This window comes from Oncorhynchus kisutch, linkage group LG12 (assembly GCF_002021735.2).
Source record: "Oncorhynchus kisutch isolate 150728-3 linkage group LG12, Okis_V2, whole genome shotgun sequence".
Lineage (NCBI taxonomy): Eukaryota > Metazoa > Chordata > Actinopteri > Salmoniformes > Salmonidae > Oncorhynchus > Oncorhynchus kisutch.
This window is the reverse complement of record NC_034185.2, coordinates 29,831,564-29,848,415: the sequence shown is the minus strand read 5'-3', so window position 1 is coordinate 29,848,415 and position 16,852 is coordinate 29,831,564. Positions and strand designations below refer to the sequence as shown.

The window sequence follows — 16,852 nt, the reverse complement described above, 5'->3', positions numbered from 1 at the left end:
AGAAGCAGCTAAAAAACATGGTTTAATAGTTACGTTCACTGCTCGGTGATGCAAATAGCAATTCTCCAATCAGAACCATCTACCTATTATGGATGTCACTTCGGATTCAGAACACATGCTGCTAGCAGGTAGTCATTATACCAGAAATTCTCGATCACAGTCGCTATGGAATGCCTTTAGAACTTGTCTAATTAAATCAGAGATCTAATATTGGGCTACCCTGCCACTTCGTTTGCTATACTGAGATGGCTAGGGCTGGAAAAATGTAACTACTCCAAGGCAGAGATGACACTATAGCTGCAAGGACAAACAGTCCATGACAGTTAATATATTGCTTCAAAATATGGTTAAAGATAATTTACAAATGGCATAAAACCTTATTTTGGGTTATAAACCATTTTAAAATTAAGTGTATGAGGCATTTAAAAATGTGACATTGAATCAACGGACATACATTTTTATTTGAGATGGCTGTAACGTTAAACACACACGTAAATTCAGTGGGCCTTTAAACACAAGTCTGGTCCAGAAGTTCATTGAAATGTTACTTCCTGTAGTTTCTTCATCTTAAAATGACCAACTTATTTATATTCTTTGTATGATGCTTAATTTTGACAGAATAGTAAGAATTAGCTCATTACTTTCTTTTTTTAGTTGTCCTAGAACCATGCAATATGTAGCTTATGAACCCAGTCTGTGGGTTATAGTTAACCTTCCAATTGAAAATCGCACTTGAATAGACAAGGTTAAATTTAAAGGTTAGACTAAAAACACTCCAACATCTGAAATAGAAATGTATTGCAATAGAAGATCTTGATAGGCATGGAAGATTCCCCAGTTAGCAACATTATCCTAGGAGGAACAATTGACAAGTTACATTGAGTGATGTTCCAAGGTGCTCAGCTCACGTTGGCCTTTTCATTTCTTTGGCCACGCTTACCTGATGAAATAGAAGTTACATGTTTAAGGATCTACATTTTATATTATCCAGAAATTATGGCTACACAGGCACATTGTCAAAGCAAACTACTTGAGAAAATAAGATAAGCAATCTGCTTTGATCACAGCTATAGGCTAGGGTTACATTATGATAATTATAGGACATATTGCCTACCTCTCAAGATGCCTTCATGCACACTACCACCGTAGCGACCTGGGTCACTGCTCCTGGGGTTTAGAGGGTTATTTGAACTTGGCCCAGAGTTGTCAGGACAGTTTTCATGTGATCCTTCAGCATCAATATGGTTACCACTGACTTTGGGCAGGTTTGTAGCTTTTCCTTTTTCTGTAGAGATGAAGTTCAAGTTGTTGGGCTTATTCTCAGCTCCACCTTGCATGCCTTTGAGGCTAGATAAGTACCCATGGTGATCTGAAAGAATTTGTCCACAACCAAGACAGTTTGCTCCATACTCACTATGAGTGTTGGGGTTTCTGTCTCGTTGGATATTGCCTGTTTGTACAACCCCGTATCTTGGGGATTGAACACTGGTCATTGATAAATGTTTCTTAGCACTAACATGAATAGCTCTATAGAAGCTTAAAGGTGACCCATGTTGTCTACGATTAAGTTGGCCATTGCTGCCCTGGGTGTTCTCATAGGCACCATTGGCTGATTGTACAGCTCCATAAGCATTCTTGCTAAAACCATGTTGGTATTTACTGTAATAGGCAGAAGCTGGTTTTACTTGGCTGGGTGACAGCTGGGCACTGGTAAGCTGTGCAGACCCATGGTAGCCTAGTGTAGTTTCACCTCTGTTTAATGCTTGAAGATGACCACCATGCTGGACAGGTTGATGAAAGTTAGAAGTGGTACCATGAATTGGGTCAGGTTGGCCATTTATTTTCCCACCCTGAGATGTTGGTTGGAAATGGCTGGGTGGAACCTGGACAATGTGGCTCTGGGCAAAGTTCGGTTGCTTTTCCACTGATTGGGCACTACCACTTTGGGCTGACCCTTGGTTGAACAAACAATAAATAGGACTGACACAGCTGGGATTGTCTTGGGCACCAGTGTCTTGAGAAACCATAGGCTGGCCTCCACTGCGAACTTTTATGAAGTTTGAATTTCCTCCAGAGTTGCCCAAGGAACATTCCACACAAGGATCTGATCCGTCAGTATCAACATTGCTACCACTTATGACTGCAAGCGGATTTCGCTCTCGTCCTTTTGCTGCATACTGAACAGTAGAAGCACCATACTTGCTAGGAGCTGGAGTTCTTCTGTGGCTTTGTGAACCTCCATACACACTTGTAGCTTGTTGGTCAATGTTTAGGTGAGAAGAAGCAGACTGAACGGGAGAGGGTTCCCTTATGCCACTAGTGGCAGGTTGGATCCTGATCTGATGTGGTGGTGCTGGCTCAACTCTGTAGCTTTGTGAACCTCCATACTGGCCAGTAGCTTGTTGGTTGATATTACTGTGAGTAGGAGCAGACTTGGTAGGTTTAACGCTGACACTTTGTGGACCCCTGTCCTGGTTAGAAGTATGATGTATGATGTTCTGCTGAAAAAGAATAGTCCCAATAGGGGCATGGGCAACTCTGCTGCTTTGAGAACCATCATACTGGCTAGGCACCGATTGAGATGTGCTTGTGGCAGGTTTCGCACTACTAGGTTGTGAAACATCCTGGCCAGGAACTTGTTGGATGCTGTGGTGTTGAAGGGTTACATACTTGCTAGTAGCAGGTTTAACTCTATCACTTTGTGAAACTTGATGTTGGCTAAAGGCAGGTTTGATTGCAATGTGATGAGTAGGACCATACCAACTAGTCATGGGTTGGACATTATGTGGTTGAGAGGCAGCATGCAGGCTAGTAGCTAGTTTCTGCAGAGTTCCACTGTACAGACCAGGTGTAACAATGGTTTGCGTTCCCACATACTGGTTCGAAGCTGGTTGGACATGATTGCTTTTGTAAGCATCATACTTGCTAGCCACAGGGACATAATGTGTGTCCTGGCTGGTTCCATAGAAGCTAGAGGCTGCACTATTATGACGTTTGTGGCTTTGGCATATACCAGAGTGAACAGGTTTTGTATTGCTGGGGTTAGGTTGAGTGATATTGCCATCAGCCTTCACAAATGGGAACTGAGGGGTAGACTGGACATTGTCTGAAGCTTGGTAGACCGTGCCCTGTGCTGTGCTGTAATAATCGGTGTTAGGTTTTGCACCACTGTAGACAATTTCAGTCCTGCCAACTGAGGATCCATAATGGCCAGAAGCTGGCTTGGCATATTGTCCCTTGCTAGGTCCATATTTGTTTACAGAAAGTTGGCTAGGTACAAGCATCTTCATTTGTGCCAATTGAGCTTTGGTGGACTTCACTTCTCCAAAGTAGGTTTCATCATGGCCAAGACCATCATGACCGGGAACTTGAGATAAACGACTTTGGCTATCCCCATACGTGCTGTATTCAGGGACTTTGCTGGTGGTAGGTTGACGATCTACACCTTGGACAACAAAGTTGTCTCTGGAAGCAGGTTTCACATAACTTGAGGTACCTTGGGCACGGTCACCTAGTGGGACTTTGTGACTGGGGACTTGCTGGAAGCTGTTCCTTACTTGAGAAGAACCATATGCATTAGCAGGAAGGACTTGTTTCACACCAAAACGCTGGGCATCTGTGTTGTAGTTGGAACCAGGTTGTACTTTAGTATTCTGGTAAACATAGGAAGCAAGGAAAGGGTTTACCTTGCTTGGAGTGTCATAGTGGCTTGGGGTCTTGACAGTGCCAGGAGTATATTGTTCACTGGCTGGCTTGACATATTGCTGGGGGATAGATATGCCATCAGAACTTTGCAAAACACCATATTGGCTATAGCGTCTTAAGCCAGAGAGGACATTACCTCCAGAATGCTGCGGTGTGCTGCCACTTTGTGCAGTAGGGTTACTCAAAGTGGGCTTATTGTTCACCGTTTGGACAGTTGCATGATGGCGTGTGTCTGGTTTGCACACCTTTGCTGATTGTACAGCATTGTACATCTCATGTTGGGCAGAGTTGCTTGGTCTCTTACCCTCATAGTTTGGGTGAGGTCTCAAATGTTGCTGTGCATTTTGAGTGCTGCCACCAGGAGTACTGTTTAAGTGGCTGGGAACTAGATTGAGGACACTAGATTGGACATTGATCGTCTTTGCAGATGTAGGCCTATAGTGGCCTGGGATACATTTGATCCCGTCACCCTGGACAGGGCTATGGATGGGAAATTGCCCATATCCACAGAGCCTGCTGCCTCCATCAGTTTCAGGCCTGATTCCCATACCCTTTTGATGTAGAGTATTAACATCCTGGGTGGATTCATAGACATTTATGGCTGGGGTGTCACTTAATTTGTGTTGGCCAGTACCATAAGCGCTTCCACCTTGCACAAGTCCATAGCGATTCAGAACACTTTGTACATTGCTGGATGATTGTGGGGCACCACTTCTTTGGAGACTGCTGTAATGGCTGAGAGAAGGATCCAGGGTGTTGCCAGCTGTTAAAGATCCATAATTGGTACTATAATGCCCCCATGTCTGTGACACCTCATGATTGCTTGGAGAAGGCTTTGTGCTGATAACCTGGACACTTTCAGTGTTGGTGAGAACTTGCTGTGGACAGTCAGGCACTGGTTTATTGGCTGCGCCATCTAAAACAAAAAGGATTTTTTTGTTATACATTCCTCAAAACTGTGCTCAAATTAGACTACATGTAGTTATGTAAAACAATCTTACCTTTGTTGCTCCCTGTGAATTTGATTGAGCCAACCCCAGACATTTGAGATTTAAAAGTCCTGTCCACAAACAGCCTACTGACTGAGCTATGTGGGTAGAGACATCGCACTGTGACTCTAAAAAGGAAAGGTCATTAGAGCTGTGCCATATGCAGCCACAGTTAATCCACATTTCTGAATGACATTTGGGACTATGATTATTCACACCTAGGTCACCTACTGTATTCTTAGGTAGCTTATTGCACAAACACATTATCATATTCAGATCAGGGCATTGTATCATGAAAACGACAGCATTGAAAAGCTAAGATCGATCATGTTCCCAAATAACCATGACTGATCTTTACCTGAATTTAGAATCCCTGGAGATTAAAGAAGCGCTGTCAAGTATGAGCTCCCTATAAGACAGGATCTCGTTTTCATACACTACAGAAGAGTCTTCAACCTACAAGACAAGTGGAAACTTCTGTTACTTTAATGTGTAGCTCAAGTCAGTCAAAAGCTCATGACTGAATTTTCCCACCATCTAGCCTATAGCATTATTGTATACTGTTTGTTCTATGGGATTGTCATTTAGACCTAGATAATGTTAAAATCGAAACTTACATACACACCCCCCCCCCCTAATGAAGTATTTAAATAATTTAGGCTGACCTTTCAAATTGAGCTAAAACAAAACAAAATTCCACAGGCTCCAAACGTATATTTTAAATGAGATCATACCATAACCGTGGTATTGCACGTGTTCAAGCCAAACTCAAACAGAACTCTTGAGTCATCCATTAATTTTGGTTTACAGGTTCTGTCCAAGAGGGTAGTACTGCGTGGATTCACTGCAGGCCAGGTAGTTTTTGTACTGGTCAACACAGTCATGATCCCATCAGTTGAACAGACTGGAAAGACAAAAAAAAAGGTCAAAGCTGCAGATGACAGCCCAATACAAAAACAAAGCATGCGAGTTATGGCTGGATACTCACTTATAAGCTGATCACGTCTGAAAAGACAGCGCGTTGCTGTTGCTGTCTGGATCTCCAAAGTCCTTGAATCTCTTGAGTGTATTTCAAATATGCCATAAAAATGCCTCAAGTTGATATCCTGAAATGAAAAGGTTTTGGCCCATAGCAGTGAAGTAGGCCTATAAGCAACTACTAAAGTGAGGGCAATGTCCTGCCAAATTTGGTTGATGGTCATGCCTTAGATCAGTGGTTCCCAAACTGTGGTGTCGGCACAGACAGGTAGGGGGAGATTAACAAACTGCATCTTTTTTTTGCCAGTCATTTTACCTTGAGCCTCTAGGGGGTGGCATAGTTTCAACACCAATATAGTAGTGGGCCTAGTCTATCTATCTATTTATATATATTTTAACTGGTCGACCACCTCCCCAAATTAGTGCAAATGTTTTAACTACACTGAACAAAAATATAAACGCAACATGTAAAGTGTTGGTCTCCATGCTTGCCGAGCTGAAATAAAAGATCCCAGAAATGTTCCATACAGACAACTTCTCGAACTGTGCACAAATGAATTTACATTCCTGTTAGTGAGTGTTTCTCCTTTGCCAAAATAATCCAACCATCTGACGGGTGTGGCATATAAAGAATCTGATTAAACAGCATGATCATGACACAAGTGCCCCTTGAGCTGGGGATGATAAGGCCACTAAAATGTGAAGTTGTGTCACAACACAATGCCACAGACTTCAAGTTGAGAGGGTGTGCAATTGGCATGCTGACTGCAGGAATATATGCCAGATTTGTTGCCAGAGATTTTAATATTCATTTAGCTACCATAAGCCACTTACGTCATTTTAGAGGATTTGGCAGTACGTCCAACCTGCCTCACAACCGTAGACCACATGTATTGGATCATGTGGGCGAGCAGTTTGCTGATGTCAAGAGAGTGTCCCACGGGGGTGGTGGGGTTATGGTATGGGCAGGCATAAGCTACTCACAAACGATTGCATTTTATTGGTGGCAATTTGAATGCACAGAAGTACTGAGATGCATCTGTGACCAGATTCATATCTGTATTCCCAGTCATGTAAAATCCATAGATTACGGCCTAATTTATTTATTTCGATTGACTAATTTCCTCATATGAACCGGTGGCCGATTTTCAAAAAGAAAGACAATGCAACCATTAATGAGGGTGAATCTACAACCGATGAAACGCCATCTGATAATGACAGAGCCTAGGCCGAGCGAGGAGCCGCCTGTTGAGACCCTAGTACCAGTGGGAAAGGACCGCAAGGGTGAGCTGGCACTCGAAATCAGCAAAGAGATAAAGGTGATTACATTCAGTTTGTTTTCGCATGTCTGATCCACATCCACAATGTGTTGCATGTGCTAAATGTTTTATTTTATTTTTTAAATCGAACAGTTTGAAGCCAGTGAAACTGAAGAGACATTTACACAAACACTCTACGCTGACATTGACCACAGACTACAACCCCTACCAAAGCCCAAGCTGTTTGTTATTAAGCATCATATCATGGTCTCAAATATGAGAAATCTAAAAAGCCACATACTATTGGTGAGACTCAATCTCCTCGCAGCAATAGGTATGAGAGAAAATAGCGCGTCAGCTCAAACAAATCCCGCTGTCTGATAACACTGTTGCCCAGCGAATATATGAAGTGGCAAAAGAAAGCGTCAGATTGATCGAACAAAAAGTGGGAAATTCTCTCTACATACAACTAGATGAGTCAGCTGATGTCACATGAAGCTCACCTTCTCGTATTCATCAAATACTGCTATCGGGAAACATGAAGAGGTTATTTTGCAGTGTGCTTGAGGGGACATTCAACATTTGATGATGCGGGATGAGGGGCTGTGTTGGGAGAACTGTATGGGCGTGTGTACAGATGGGCAAACAAGGGTCTGAAGGCAAAGGTACAAGCTGTTGTGCCACACGTAGTATTCCCTCATTGTGTTACACAGGGAAGCTCTTTCTTCTAAGGCCCTTGATAATAAGCTTATTAGTATGCTTCAAACAAAATGCTGTACTTCATAAAGGCAAGCTTCAAATACGAGACATATGGGATCTGAGCATGAATCGCTACTGTTGCATACTGAGGTCAGGTGGTTGTCGAGGTAAAATGCTGCTGCGTCTGTTTGAAATGAGAGATGAAGAACACCTATTCATACTGGATACAGAGTCACCCAATGCAGAATGGCTGGCAAACCTGTCAGACATTTTTTGATAGACTGAATGGACTTAACATGTCACGGCAAGGCCCCATTACCAACATTATGTCATTGGCTGACAAAGTTGAGGAGATTGTGAAGAAGCTGGAGCGCTGGGCAGTGCAAGTGGAGTAGAGTGGACGAGTGTGGAGGCATTCACTGGATTTAGTTTGAGGAGAATGAACTGTACCTGGATGTCACAAAAAGCAACAATCACTCATTACCTCCAAAACATAATGGACATTTCAGGAGGTACTTTCAAGAGGCCACGAAAACCACGACTGGAGCCAACAACCGCTCATTGCCACCACCGGAGCTACAGTATTCCTGTAACTGTCCAGTGACAGGACCTTGCGTGCAGCCTTTGCCACAACCCCGCTGGTTGAATTCGGTCTGTCAATCGCAGGAGAATAACCAGGAAAATCTGAAATCGCATTGATAAACTGATTGCTTTTTCATCTGTGAAGCTACTTTTCCCGCACTTACATACATTAAATGTTAAGACTCACGAGAGTGGAACATTAACTACTTTTATCTGTGTCAAGCATAAAGCTCTGAATACAAATGCTGTGCTCCCAGCGTCAGGCTCAGCCATCTAATTAGAGTGAGTATAGATGAATATGTTTATGGTAATTACCCATGTAAATGACCAAATAAAAGTATGAAGTGAAATGCAAATATATATATATATATAGCCTTTACCAAAATCGGATATATATATATCCGTATACATTTGGGTCACAGCTCGTGTTCCCCAACACACTCACGCATTTATATTTTTGAAAGCCCTATTGCTGTACAATGATGTACACATCATTGTATGTGTGTATATATATATATATATATATATATATATATATATATATATATATATACATATATACATATATACATATATACATATATACATATATACATATATACATATATACATATATACATACAATGATGTGTACATCATTGTACAGCAATAGGGCTTTCAAAAATATAAATGCGTGAGTGTGTTGGGGAACACGAGCTGTGACCCAAATGTATACGGGGGGGTGAGCCAAAAAGTTTGGGAACCGCTGCCTAAGAATGGATTGAGACTGATCTTTTTTTGTTCTAGACCAGCATCAACACAACAGATACAGCTAATCACAGGCTTGGAGAATAGCTGAATCAGTTGTGTTTTAGTGCTGGGCTAGACAAAATGTGCATCCTTTGGGTTTCCCCTAGGAATGGATTGAGAAACACTGCTTTAGAATTGACAACATACTGTACCTCATAAGTGTAGCCAACAGTGAACAGTGGCACCTCCAAGGTCAAAATATGGCTTTCGTTTCGCAGGTTGTACCCTCTTTCAGCCACCAGCTCAGGTGTTAGAGGGTCATGACCGACCCCGATCTCCCACAGGTATCCCAGTCTTGGCTGGGTCATGTCAAAGACAATGCCTCCTCTTGTGCAAACCCCTTTGAGCTCAGGCGGGACTGGGGTGAGAATGCAGATTTTTGAAAGCAAGTTATTTTAGCAAGGTCTTCAAAGTAAAATGTTACGCTTGAAGTAAAATATAAAGACGTCTTCAAATCAAGTCCTTACATGTGTTGCTGAGCTGTTCCATAACAGAGGCTAGATGGTAGTAAGCCTCTTCCTGGGGCATGATGCTTAACGTGTAGTTCATGTCCATGGAGTACTGGAAGAGCCCCTCACCTAAGTACTATTAAGAAAAAAAACATTTAAAAAGTATTATTTCAAAAGTTGCAATTCATGACTATAAGCTCCATTTATGGAAATGTGTTTGATCCAAAATGTACTCACTGTCCTATGCACAGCCTTGTCGTCAAAAGGAACCCTGATAGTATAGGCATGGGTGCCATTGGCATGGACGATCTTACTGATGGTGTAGCCATGTTCTGCAGCATCTGACACAGAGAACTGCTTTTCATTCAACTTCACTCCCATCAGAGACACATCATGAGGAATGTTCCCCAAGTACACATTGAACGTATGCTCTTCAAAGCTGGTCTCTGGAGTAGTAATGGAGGAAATTGTTAATTAGCCAAATAACCAGGATTAACAAGAAATCAGCAATGCCACAAAGCACATTGGAAATGACACCTTGGTTATTGTAACCACATGTTCGTTATGTGCAAAAAGGATGAACATACTGTGGAATGGAGGAAGAGCGTCGACAGCAACGGTGAAAGGGTGTCGGCACAGCAATGGAGTGTCCACTACCCTGAGCAGCCGGTGTCTCGTTTCAACAGTGCTACCATCAGTGTAGACATGAGAGAACACATGCTCATAGAACAGGAAAGCCACGTACATCTCCCGGTAGATATTGTTTGTCACCAAACTCTAAAAATAAAGTTTACTGTGTTAACTTGCACTTCAAGCTGTCATGAATAAGCAACAATCTAGTTTTAGAACCAATTTAAGTTTAAAAGCACACTAGGTAAACATTATCTATGAATATATTATGCTGAACAAAAATATTTAAACGCAACATATAAAAAGGTATCATGAGCCGAAATAAAAAGATCTCGGATATTGTCCATATGCACAAATATTATTTCTCATCCCTGTTAGTGATGATTTCTCTTTTGCCAACATAATCCATCCACCTGACAGGTGTAGCATATCAAGAAGCTGATTAAACTTGATTATTACACACACGTGCTGGGTACAATAAAATGCCACAGATGTCTACATCGAGGGAGCTTGCAATGGTCATGCTGACTGCAGGAACAGCCACCAGAGCTGTTGCCAGAGAGTTTCTCAACTAGTTTCTTATTTTTCCTCTACCAACGTCATTTTAGAGAATTTAGTAGTACTTACAACCACCTTCAACCGCAGACCACGTGTAACCACACCAGTCTAGGACTTTCACATACAGGATCATCTGAGACTAGCCACCTTGTAAGCTGATGAAACTGAGGCGTATGTCTGTGATAAAGCCCTTGTGGGGAAAAACTAATTCTTATTGGCTGGGCCTGGCTCCCCAGTGGGGGGCCCTACACCCTCCCAAGCCCACCCATGGCAGCGCCCCAGTCCAGTCATGTGAAATCCATAGATTAGGGCCTAATGAATGCATTTCATAGAACGAAATCAGTCAATTGAACTGTAACTCGGTAAAAATCATTGGAATTGTTGCATTTATTTTTGATCACTATAGATCAGGTCTTCCAACTCCAGTCCCAGAGAGCTACTTGGTGCAGGCTTGTGTCAGCCCAGCACAAAAATACTAGCTCAATTGTGGTCCAGATGAAATATTAGGCCTAGTTGATTTCTTTAAAGTTGAAAAAAGGCCCAGTGTAGACAAACTTGACTTTCCTGTGTATATGAAATAAAATGATAATGCCCTTTTAGTGCAAGAGCGGTTTGATAAGTTCCGGCTTGTTTTGGTGGGATGAATTTTGGCCTTCCGTAGTGACTTCACCATGCTGTAAATTACTTGCCCTTGGTTAAGAAGCCATTTGTTTCTTTAATCACAAATGTATTTAATTGTTACCCAGAAATTATTTGATAGTGATAAACAGCTGTATTGGACATTTAAACAAGAGTCATCTTAGTGCTGGGCTGGAGGAAAAAAAAGCCTTTACACCCAGAAGCTCTCTGGGGTTGCAGTTTGAAAACCTGGCACCAGTTGAACCTAGCCTAGTCCCAGATCAGTATTTGCTTTTGCCTACTCCATTGTCAAACTATGTTTGGCATGACAATTCCATAAGGAGTTTGTAGTTGAGCAGAAACAGACTGCCACCCAGGCTATGTCTGAACCCAGATCGGAGCTAAAGTCCAGTGGCCTTTACCTTCCTATATCCTCCTTCGGCACCAAAGGGGACACCCATCTGTACCATGAGCCCTTTGACTTCTAGAGTGTAGCCCCTGGCCCTCGCCGTGCCCTCATCTAGCAGTTGGCTCTCCACGCCCACGTTGATCTGCTTGCTCTCAAAGCCAAAGCCGCTGTGAACCAACGGTGTCATGATCCTGGGGGTCTCCCAGAGTAGCCTGACCCCGTCAAAGTATCCTGGGTCTGAGAGCGAGAAAGCAATGCAAGTCTTTAGAATGGTAGCCATGTCGCCAATCAGCGACATATTCAGACCATTATCAGGTAGAACAGAAAACCATCAGTAGGTCTACCCCTGAACCTCCAGGCTCAGATTTGAATAACTCTGGTTAACAGTGTAGGGATGAGCACAAGTACTCGATTGAAGGTTTGTACATGATCACTAAATGAGTACTCCATTTTCAAATGCCACTATGTGCACACAGTAGGTAGATTTTAAACAAGTACTCAATTTGAAATAGTTCAGCAATTACAACAGAATGTCTTTCAAATGCAAATTCCTTTCAAGAGGTGGATGAGTGATTGTATTTACATTTAGGTTTCCATCTAATTGGCGACATATTTTCATGAGAATATTCTAAAGTCTGGATAAAACCGGTATTTCAGAGATGTTTCCATCAAATTGTTGCAGATGAAATCTAAAACTAGTTAAATGGGTTTCAATTGCATTTTCAACTAATAGTTCAAAAAAATGTTAAGAGCTTACCCACTGTTACACGGAACCCAAACCGGCTGCGCGCATAAATGTATTTAGCCCCCCCACAACAAACGCGTTCACGACACGCAGTTTAAAATATCAAAACAAAGTCTGAACCAATGACATTAATTTGGGGACAGGTCAAAGATCATTAAACATGTATGGCAATTTAGCTAGTTAGCTTGCACTTGCTAGCTAACGTTAATTTGTCCTATTTAGCTAGCTTGCTGTTGCTAGCTAATTTGTCCTGGGATAAAACATTGAGTTGTTTTTTTTACCTGAAATGCACAAGGACCTCTACTCTGACAATTAATCCACACATAAAACGGCCAACCGAATCGTTTCTAGTCATCTCTCCCCTCCTTCCAGGCTTTTTCATCAATTAACTTATATGGTGATCGCATCTAAACGTTCATTGTATTACCACGACTACCAGCAAAACAGTTAGTCTTTGTCACCCACGTGAGGAGATGGCACGTGGGTACCTGCTTCTATAAACCAATGAGGAGATGGGAGAGGCCGGACTTGCAGCGCGACCTGCGTCAGAAATAGGAATGAGTTCTAATTTAGCCCTTGGCGTCGCAGACGCTCGTTGGCGTGCGCGAGCAGTGTCGGTGCAATATTTGAATAACATGGATTTCTACTTTTATTTTGCGACGGTCGTGCACGCGAGGTGTCCGGTCTGGTCAGCATGTTATTGGCATGTTCGCGCCAGCCAAAAACGCGCAGATGGCGATGCTGCCTAGAGCATACGCATAGTCTACCTGAGAAAATGTATCAAAAGAGCGAGTATTTGTCAAACAGAAGCCAAGCGCTGATCATCATGTCACCAGAATAAGACCAATATTTATTGGAAAGGAGCATCAAGCCACCTCCTTGTACGTTCACCACCCTGTGAAGTTAATTCATTTCATCAGTAGCCTAATAAACTGCATGCTTGCCGGACCAGTTGTAGTGGGAGAACCACACATGCCACGCGTCACAAGTTCGATATGGTTATTATATCAATATTTGCGCGTTAGCGTTTCCGACATTTGTCATTTTACTGACAAAATGATCCCATCTTATGTATTTTGTTTTGTCAAAATTTGGAAAGTTTAACAATGTCCAGTTTCCATCAGGCCTGTCATTTATCCTACATGTACTTCACTGGAAACCTGGTCATTGAAGCACAATTTCATGGCTTATTTGAATAAATATTAATCCACAGTTGTCTTGGATTATTACGTGCATTATATTTGAATATAATAAACTCATTTGCATGGAGTTATCAAAAAAATATGCTGCATCTAATGGTAGTGGCATTGTTAAAGACCATTCTTTAGCAATATAGGGGAATACAAATAAATATACTTATGGTGCAGGCCACAGATATGTCAATCATGACCACCATCATTTTCTGACTGAAGAACACTGTCCCGTGAATGACTTCCACCGCAACACCGTCAACCTGAGAGTAGAAAGACAATAATGTTGGGAAAAGGGTCTGCCAGTTTTAGGCCTTAATTTATTATATTTTAGAAGTTCAACGTTTCTTGCTTTTCCGCATCTGCACTGATTGGGAATACACCGCTATAAGAGCAAGCGTCTTGAGGGCTACCACCATATTTCTTTCAATAATGTTTTCAGATCAGCGCAGAGTACTGAAACACATAGAATTTCTTGAAATACCCACCATTATGATTTCCGAGTGAGTTTGTCTGTAGGGAGAGCGGAAGAGAACCCTTTTCGGAGTGGCACTCAGCTCGTAACCCAGTCGATGTGCTTCGGTGATGGGCATGGTGGCCATTTCATCCTCATTCTTTAGGAACATTACCTGCCATGCAGAATTGGCTATATTTTGGGCCTAAGAGGAGTCAGTAGAGTCAAGATCAAGCTTGAACATGTTTCAATGCAAAGATTATACTTAAGAAACATGTTGAATGCTTCTAAAGGATGTGGCTTACAACAGAATGGGCAGCCCTCCATGCTTCCTTTGAGGTTCCTTCAGAGGTAGTACAAGGCACATCTCTCCCCACAGTTACCTAAGGGATATAGGACTATATTTAAGAGGAGTCATCTAACTTTGTGTCAAAGAAAAACAATTATGGATTTTCCAATTCTGGTTCTGGAGGCCCACTATATGCCAGCAGAATTAATCAATCAATTAGTTTGAATCTTAAATAATGGTCAAAAACATACTAATTTGATTGGGTATTTATCAGAGTTCATTTGACAAAGCAAATTGCATTTATACTCAGTGCGAAACCCAGTATGCACACTAGGCTAGGCCGGAAAGGCCCAGGACCGGAAAAGGCAGCCTTACTGTACCTCCATGTAGTCCTCTTCACATATAACCTCCCGTTGGGACCAGGGCAGTAGCAGGGAACAGGTCTGAGACAAAGGGTAACGCGACTGTTGGTCCTTGGCATCCATGACAATGATATTGAACTGGAAGGTGAATACCTCATCGTTCTGAAACAGCAAATATTTGTTAGTCATCAGGTTTGATCAGCTCAGCAAGATGACAGTCCAGCATGGGAAGACAGGAGTTTGAGTCCGGGTCCTCAGCCTGCACCTTTTTGTTCCATCCCTTAAACCAACACACCCTATTCACCACCTCATTCAAATCATCAAACCACCCTTGATTCATTGAGACAGTTGAATCAGATTGGGCTAAGACTTTAGAACTCTGCTGTCCTAGAGTGAGACGTACAGTATATCCCAATTATCCCCCTCCCACTAGCTCATGCCTCCACCAATCCAACGCTTTTACATTGCGGGAGCACGTCAGGAGGAATGAGATATTGGGATGCACCAATAGGCTACCTGGTTGTCAATGTGACAGGAGAAGTAGGAAGCCCTGAGAGTGGTGTAGCCATCCATCTTGAAGGTGCTGATGGTGTAACCACACCGGGACGCATTCTTTTCATCTATGGGATGCACACCAGCCACATCTGCAGAGAAGAGGACGCTACATTTCACTCTGCGCATCAATTGCATTAAACAAATATACTCCATCCTACTATAGGATACTTATTGCCTACTATGGTCATTAATGCCAATATTGAGGACCCACTAACTAAGACATAGGGCACCAAATCTTTCAATCATAAACCGTTTAAATCAAATTGAGCCATACTTTAAGTAAGGTCTAAAGTAATACAAAAAAATACTTAAACCTTGTCATCACCCACCTACAGCCTCAAACTTAGGGGCGTTGCCAGACGAACCAACATGCACCCACAGGTATCGATCCCGACATTCTGACTGTATATCCACTCCTACGAGACAATTCAGGTTAGGGTACATTAGAAGACTAATGCAGACCTTGATCAATGAAAAGAACTCCGCATACCTTCTGGAATACTGTAACCTTTGGGACTTCCAAGAACCCCCATGTAAAGCAATGATAGTCTGGGAGAAAGTTAAATTAATATCTGACATTTCTCACAGGTAAAAGCATGGAGAACCACAACACATCAACATTGTTTTGCATTTTTCCAAGTGACTTCAAACTCAGAATTTAAGAATATCAAATTTACCTAATACTAATACCAAGGCTTGGAGCCATCATTTCGCTATACAAATACCCAGCAAACAATACAGTACTGGTCAGATAGTAGCAGAAAATAAAGACGGCAAGAAAAGCAAAACAGGTTGCTTTGAAACTCCCTTGTTACGAACCAAAGGGACAAAAAAAATAGTTAATTCAGTCACAGGTAAACTAATCACCACCAGAAGAAGGAGGCAGAATGGAAACCAGGTGCAACTGATTGAACTTGATTGCTTTGTAAAAAGTTTGATGACTTCCATTGGCACCGTTTCTTACAAAAGGAGTGAAGCTTATTTGGGTATGCATAGCCAACTGCACAAAATGTTATATTTGGTGGTTGAATATGAAATAGATTTAGCCTAGCACTACACAGCTGATTCAGATAATTAAAGCTTGATGATGAGTTCATTATTTGAATCAGCTGTGTAGTGATAGGGCAACAACCAAAACGTGCACCCCTTGGGGTCCTAGGACCGAGTTTGGGAAACGTTGGTCTTGTAGAAGCAAAATCTTATGTTTATCACAGTAAAAAGCCAGCAGAGGGAGGTAAAATTGTCATAAGCCTGCGTTTTATCTCCTCTTTTGGTGAGCTGTGCTGTCTAGCTATCACAAACCACCAGATGGCAATATTCATTGGTTTTATACTCTGAGATTTAGAACACAAACAAACTTCTTCTCTAAATTAACATTGATTTGCATATGCTGATTAAAAATAAACTCATTCAAAATAGACTAAATGTTTGGTAAAATATATGGGCTCTCTTCAAATATGCTGAGTGGTTAGCAATTATGTAGTTATAATTTGCAATAATGACTTTTTAATTTGACAGAACATTTTTGTCAGCTCTTTAGTGTTTGACATCAGAAAGGCGAATGGCTTCAGTGGCATTGGCCAGGTAGGTGC

The 16,852-nt window shown here is 42.0% G+C and overlaps 2 protein-coding genes across 4 annotated transcripts in view; one reads left to right on the top strand and one right to left on the bottom strand.

Annotated features, from left to right (window-relative positions):
* Positions 1–16,852, top strand: part of brf1b (BRF1 general transcription factor IIIB subunit b) — a 131,217-nt gene that overhangs the window by 4,147 nt on the left and 110,218 nt on the right. The gene's annotated exons all lie outside the window — the stretch shown is intronic.
* Positions 196–16,251, bottom strand: LOC116376518 (uncharacterized). Of its 3 annotated transcripts, XM_031837353.1 has the most exons (19): positions 15,938–16,240; positions 15,751–15,809; positions 15,590–15,676; positions 15,222–15,349; positions 14,724–14,867; positions 14,360–14,437; positions 14,089–14,259; positions 13,767–13,863; positions 11,679–11,902; positions 10,038–10,227; positions 9,688–9,896; positions 9,469–9,586; positions 9,154–9,359; positions 5,683–5,800; positions 5,429–5,598; positions 5,053–5,150; positions 4,707–4,822; positions 1,115–4,621; positions 196–940 (listed from the first exon to the last, which is right to left on the bottom strand). In XM_031837353.1, exons 1-19 carry the CDS (start codon positions 15,967–15,969, stop codon positions 900–902), a joined length of 5,793 nt encoding a protein of 1,930 aa, XP_031693213.1. In that variant the 5' UTR covers positions 15,970–16,240; the 3' UTR covers positions 196–899. The 3 variants fall into 3 exon arrangements, with proteins under 3 accessions (XP_031693213.1, XP_031693215.1, XP_031693214.1); XM_031837355.1 differs by lacking the exons at positions 196–940; positions 1,115–4,621; positions 4,707–4,822; ... (1 more) ...; positions 5,429–5,598; positions 5,683–5,800 and adding an exon at positions 7,014–8,314 and having other exon boundaries at positions 15,938–16,251; XM_031837354.1 differs by lacking the exons at positions 196–940; positions 1,115–4,621; positions 4,707–4,822; ... (1 more) ...; positions 5,429–5,598; positions 5,683–5,800 and adding an exon at positions 7,043–8,080 and having other exon boundaries at positions 15,938–16,251.

Coding starts and splice junctions, on each gene's coding strand:
- LOC116376518 (XM_031837353.1), bottom strand. CDS start 15,969: ATGATGGCTCCAAGCCTTGGTATTAGTATTAG. Junction 14,438..14,723: donor GTGAAGAGGACTACATGGAG/GTACAGTAAGGC, acceptor TATATCCCTTAG/GTAACTGTGGGGAGAGATGT. Junction 5,151..5,428: donor CGTGCAATACCACGGTTATG/GTATGATCTCAT, acceptor CTTGTCTTGTAG/GTTGAAGACTCTTCTGTAGT.